Source organism: Hirundo rustica, chromosome 8 (assembly GCF_015227805.2).
Source record: "Hirundo rustica isolate bHirRus1 chromosome 8, bHirRus1.pri.v3, whole genome shotgun sequence".
NCBI classification, from domain to species: Eukaryota; Metazoa; Chordata; class Aves; order Passeriformes; family Hirundinidae; genus Hirundo; species Hirundo rustica.
The window spans coordinates 14,591,869-14,597,898 of NC_053457.1; the positions used below are offsets into that span (position 1 = coordinate 14,591,869).

At 43.4% G+C, this 6,030-nt stretch overlaps 1 protein-coding gene across 1 annotated transcript; it reads left to right on the top strand.

The window, feature by feature from the left end:
- Nucleotides 1-2,068: 2,068 nt before the first annotated feature.
- DUSP13A (dual specificity phosphatase 13A) lies at nucleotides 2,069-5,805 on the top strand. Its single transcript, XM_040071039.1, has 3 exons — nucleotides 2,069-2,605; nucleotides 2,889-3,106; nucleotides 4,121-5,805. The coding sequence occupies exons 1-3, from the start codon at nucleotides 2,151-2,153 to the stop codon at nucleotides 4,318-4,320; spliced, it is 873 nt and encodes a 290-aa protein (XP_039926973.1). The 5' UTR covers nucleotides 2,069-2,150; the 3' UTR covers nucleotides 4,321-5,805.
- Nucleotides 5,806-6,030: the final 225 nt, after the last annotated feature.

Consider the following 6,030-nt stretch of genomic DNA (forward strand, 5'->3'; position numbering starts at 1 on the left):
GCATTTATTTCAGGTAAAACAGCAGCTATTTAATGTTCATATATAATTGCACACAAATGTTTGGTTTAGAGCTGCCCAGCATTCAAACAGCCAGGAGAACCTCCAAATGCTTGGAATCTCAAAAAGTGCCTCCTGCACAGAGTGCTAAACTTGCCTCTATTCAGTGTGTCATATATGTCTGTTGCTTTCTACATCCTTTCTTAGTAGATGTTAAAAGGGCCAGAAAATAAGCAGAGATGTAGAGAGGGAAATCCGTCTGAAAGCCAGATCTCTGCCTCCTTCCTGTCTGTTTCAAAGGCAACTCCTGGCTAAAAAAAAGTGACAAAGCTTTAGCAAAGCCACATTTGCAGACTAGTAAATGTCTGGAAGCTGCTAGCTGTGGAATGGCAGTTTTGAAGTAGATGGATGTATGCATACAAATGTTCAAGGCACACAGAATTTGGGAATGAAGTCGGGGGATCAAGATTTTTCTGGAGTTTGTTTTTTTCTGTCTGTCACTTTTCATACCACAGATGAATTCCTAGTCATTGTAATTAGTGAATTCTTAGTCATTGCAATTGGTGCAAAGGCTAATAAAATTTTACAGCTGAAAAAGGCTAGACTTAAATACGAGTTTCACCTTTTTCACAGAACTTGATTAGCAACAAATGGGCTGGGGTTATGTTTATAAAAAACTCATAGTAAAGCCTCGCCTTGAGTCTCCACCCAGGAACCTGAGAAAAGTAAACTAAACTGAACTTAACCTGCTCAGTCAGTTGATTTTCCTGATGCATGGGCACACATCAATCAGCTGAAAGTTTACCAAAACAACAACAACAAACGCAAGAATAAAACAAAAAACAGGGTAATGCATTGAGGGCATATACATAGAACTTGACATGTAATTTCAGCCATTTTTCCAGTCCTCTCCTCTGCTGGCCAGCTGGCTGCCTCACCACAGCAGAGCCTGGCTGCCTGTCCCACTACCCCCTCCATGTAAGCACAGCAGCACTTTTACTTGTAGTTTCCCTCATTTCACGTTTTAGGTCAGAACATACATGGCAGTGGGAAGTAACATGTCTCTTTGTACACTGGAAGCTTTTAAACAGTTTCTTCCCTAAATACCACAGAATACAGATAATTTCTGCTTCATGAAATATTCTATACAAACTCACTTTTCTCTTGTTGCATATGACTTTTGTCCTCTGATGCTGGAGACTATTGCATTGTACTATCTCTCACTAAGTACTCCTAAGCCCAGTTAATTAGTCCAGACTTTAATACCCAGCTTGAATTGTCCATGACACATCTCTTGATAAAATAAAGCAAATCCATCATATTTTATCAATGCATATGGAATAAAGGTGGCTCAGAGCTGACCAAGAGTTCCTTCTATTTATGACCTTTTTTCTGAGGGGAAAGTCTCAGCAGCAAGTTTCTCCTCTTGGGTCACCTTCTCTCCTGGATTGCCAGGCTTACAGAGGAACAGCATCACCATTTCATTTGCTCTGCCTTGTAGCTCCATCACTGACAGTTTTGCGGACCCCTGCTAGGAGTCATCCTGCAGAAGCACAGGCACTGCTGTACTTGAAAATATCCACTAATACTACAATTTGATATCATGAGTCTCCCAATTTATGGCTCGCCACACCTTCCTATATAAACTAACTCAGTGGCTTACAAGTTTCACCTGACAACCATTATACTCCTGGCTTTTGTTACCTTTTCAACAGAGGGAGGTATCCTGCAATATGTGGCAGGTGTACTGTATTAACCCAGTGAAGGACTGCAATAGAAAATATTAAAAATATAAAGTACAGTTATGTCTGATAATTCCATTTGGTGAAAAAAACCAGTCGCTTCAAGAAATAAATTTCCCTAGATTATCAGTGACAGGTAAGGCATCATCAACATCGTGCACCTGGTGTTAAACCTCCTGGTGACTGTGTTGGTAGGACCTGCTGGTGCGTTTCTGACCCTTTCACTGCTACGTTTAAGCACCTCCGCCTAAATGAAGGACAATTGTTACTGGGACAGGTTGCTATTTTTCCTTTATCAGGCTTTAATTGCTAGTGATGAATGCCCAGATCTCGCTGTGCCGAAGGCACGGCTGGGGACAATCACAGCCAGCGTTAGTGCGCGTCCTGCGGGGGGACAGGGGGCTGTGCCACATGCGGCTGCTGTCCCCGGCACTCGGGCTGCTGTGTGGCAGAACAGCGCGGCTCTGGAGACGAGCCCAGAGACCGGACTGGAGCCAGCGAAGCTCCAGCAATGCCCATTTGGTCCCGGCGTCTGTTTGGAGCGGCCGTGCCGGTGGGGCAGTGCAGAGGCGGGCGGCCAGCCCTGCGGGAGCAGCCCGGCTGCCGGGCTCCAGCCCCGCCCGTGCGGCCGCTGCCCCGCTCGGAGCGGCGCTGGCAGCGCCCCAGGCCCGTCCTGCGGGCCTCCGGGACCTCAGCATGTCCGGGCCCGAGGAGACCGACACCCAGGACCTTCAGGGAGCTTCAGGAGCTGGGACACGCCCGGAGGGTGTCCCCTCCCTCAAGGAAATCGAGCAGCTCCTGAACACTGGGCGGCCCTCTTGCAATCACGTTGATGAAGTATGGCCTAATCTCTTCTTAGGGGATCTGTAAGTACGGCTGTAGGGACACGCCTCTGCCATACCTGCTGTTAGCGTGCCTCACGGGTGCGGCTTTAGACAGCTCACAGTTCTGCTAATTGCTGTCATTTACACTGCAGACAGCGCGATTTCCGAGATACGATTACGATTAAGCTCGTATTCCCTTCTCGATAGCCCTTAGAAGCAATGCCTGGGCTGATGCTCCAACAGTGGTTTGAGAGATGCAATCTCAGTGCTTCTGCTCCGTGAATATCACTGCACCCATCTTGATTTGTCTTTGTCTTTTCCTTAGGGTAACAGCACACAATAGATTTGTTTTGTGGAAGATGGGTGTGACCCACGTTTTAAATGCTGCCCATGGCACAGCATACAGCCACGGAGGCCAGGACTTTTATGGAGCAACCATTGATTATTATGGCGTACCAGCCCACGACCTGCCAAGCTTTGATATCAGCCAGTTCTTTTTCTCTGCTGCACAATTTATCCACAATGCCTTGAACACGCCAGGAGGTATGAAATTGTTCTTGGTCACATTTTGATGCAAATCAGCAGCCTCACATAAGAGGTCAGCTCTGCAATCTCAGTGGTGGACAAATCACTACATGGTGTCCTGCCAGGTGCTGGTCACCTGCACGGTGGCTGGCAGGAGAAGGGAGTGCTGTGGCTGTAGCTCTGACTAGATCCCAAAAAGCTAGTGAGAGGAGAGGACAGGACAGGACAGGACAGGAGAGATTATTTGGAAAGTAAGGCTCATTCAAAAAGGGAGAAGCAAAAACATGCATTTAAAATGGACACTCGCTTTTGAGACCATCTTATACCAACCGTATTTGCAACAAGAAATTAATAAAAAGACAAATGTCCTGTTTTATGCCATCACCAACTGTATGAAGAGGTTTGTATATTGCAGATGAGTTTCTTGTGTGAACAGGGCCTGCAAGGCTGTGCCTCCAAGAAGATTTACCCAAGGAGATTTACAGTGAGTTCCACACAAAACTGAGCTTCTTGGTAGTGGTGCAATAAAATATGAATTAACCTGTTTTACATGCAAGACCATTTCTTAGCATGAGTAAACTGGCATTAATGGAGCTGTCTCTGTATCCCAAGTTCTGACTTCAAAATAGAATTACAGTTGCATCAAATTGCCTTATTATGCAATAGTACTAGGCCAGTCATTTTTCTTGGTGGCTACTATGTCTTTGCCATCCATACAGGCCAGACTTTAGCATTCTCCCTTGCATAAGCAAGCCTGCTGAAACTAATGGGTCTTCTCCTCATGGTCAAAACAGAACAGCTTCATTACTCTAAGAGGGTTTTCTTTGATTTACCAGTGTTTCTGGGATCAGATTGGGGTCTCGTGGCATTTTTCATACAAGTGAGTGTAACAATGGCAAATTAGACTTAACTGTTAGCAGTTCACATGATCTATCAGAAGAGGAAGAAAAACATTTAAATTAAACTTCATCCATTGTGTTTCTTCTCTTGATGGTTGCAAATTTTTTCTTTTTTCTTTTTTTTTTTTTCCAGCCAAAATACTGGTACATTGTGCAGTAGGAGTAAGCAGATCAGCTTCTCTAGTCCTAGCATATCTCATGATAAATCACCACCTCTCATTAGTTGAAGCCATCAAGACAGTGAAGGAGCATCGATGGATTTCACCCAATCGAGGTTTTCTGAAGCACCTGCGAAACCTGGATGTTCAGCTACGGCAGAGGAAGGACTGCTGAACAGGCAACCCTAACTGCATTCACTTTACTGAGTTTCCCCCTTCAGAGCCATTGTGCATGTAGAACTTCCTATGATCAGTGCACATTACAAAATTAAAGAAAATTATGCATTGAAATAAAAGGCCTACAGAATGGTCAATGGATTCATTCTGACAGCTCAGACCCTCCAAAACCAGCGCAGCCAACAGCAGCACTGTATTCACTGCACGGGGTGGAACTGCTGTGCCTGAGTGGTGCTACTGGATGAATCCACTGAAGTGGTTAAGACAGACCAAGTTTGTCCCTGGTTTCTGCTCATGCCAGAGGCAAGTTCAATATTTGCATCCAGCTGTAAACGATGTTTGAGTCCTCTTTATTTGGGAGTGTAACATAATCATCTTTCTCAGTTTGGTTACAATTTTCACATGCATATTCTCCTAAGGAAAACTTTGTGTTTCAGGTCTGGTGTTGTGACAAGGGCAGTTTCTTCAAGAGCTCAGGCACTCCTACAGAAGTGTTCCTCTTTTGCTTGTCTGCTAAATATAATGCTGTTATAGAAAGTTGTGACAGCCACAGGACCCACACCATCAGAATTAAGTGTTTATGACGCTTTTGCAGCCTGGGTCAGCAAACTCCATGGGTCTTTCCTTCTTAAATATGTTTTCAAAAAGATAATGTATATCAAGTAGTATATTGAGGACATTAAAAAGAATGTGTCAGGTCTTCGAAGCATTTAAGTTGGGTTCATCAGTTTGCTTGCACTCCAAATTATCCCAAATCAGTTCTGTGTCAGTGGCTTTGGATCACCCGTGGTTTAATATCAGGTAGACACTTAGCTTACATCACTGGCTTGGCCTAATTGATACAAATTACTTTTAAGCTGTTTTGAGGATGTCACTTTTCCTGTCAGCAGTTAATCAGTACTTAAACCAATGTGATTTTTAATACAGTAACAGCATTTGAAATTCATGCTACCACTCTGCCTGAAAATTAGCTTGTTACCTTCTGGTGAACCATGAAGTGATAATCAAATTTGGTTTTGCCCTTTGCTGCTGGTTGGATTTATTGATTAGTCGACCTTATAAAGATTTCCTGCCAGATTAAATAAATACATTTCTGCTTCCTTGTTTGCATTTGAAGCATCGCTTCTGATTATTTTATTCTCTGCTGGAAGAGACTTGCAAGGTTATTAGAAGACTAATATAATGGTGACTTGTGAGTTGAACCTCTTTCTTTCCAGACCACATTTCGTTCTTCGTCCTTGGAGAGGTTATCTTGGAGAGAAATCCCTCCCTATTTCACTGTACACAAGTGTTTTGCAAAATAAGCATATTTAAGATCCTTTCAGACATCAGTTTGACTGTTGAGATTTTCCTAAACCTTGTGAAAAAGCTCTGCTGATGAGAGAATGGTAAGACATTGTGTGAAATAATCAAATAGGAAATCACATTTAAAACCCAACAACGCTAGGACAATCTTTATACCTCACAAAGCAGCAGAGCAGTGGAGGAGGAGCTTTGTTTGCTTTGAAGTTCTCCATTAAAATTAATAGGGATTTATATGAGTTAATATTTCATTATAATTTATACTTCGTTCTCATTACAGTAGGTTTTAGTCTGGAAACCTTTTGAAGACACGGCATTGAAAAATCTGAAATTCATGTGAGTGAAATAATGCATCTTAATGGCTTTAGGCTGGGCAGAATTAGACACATGTGAGCAAGATTAATGG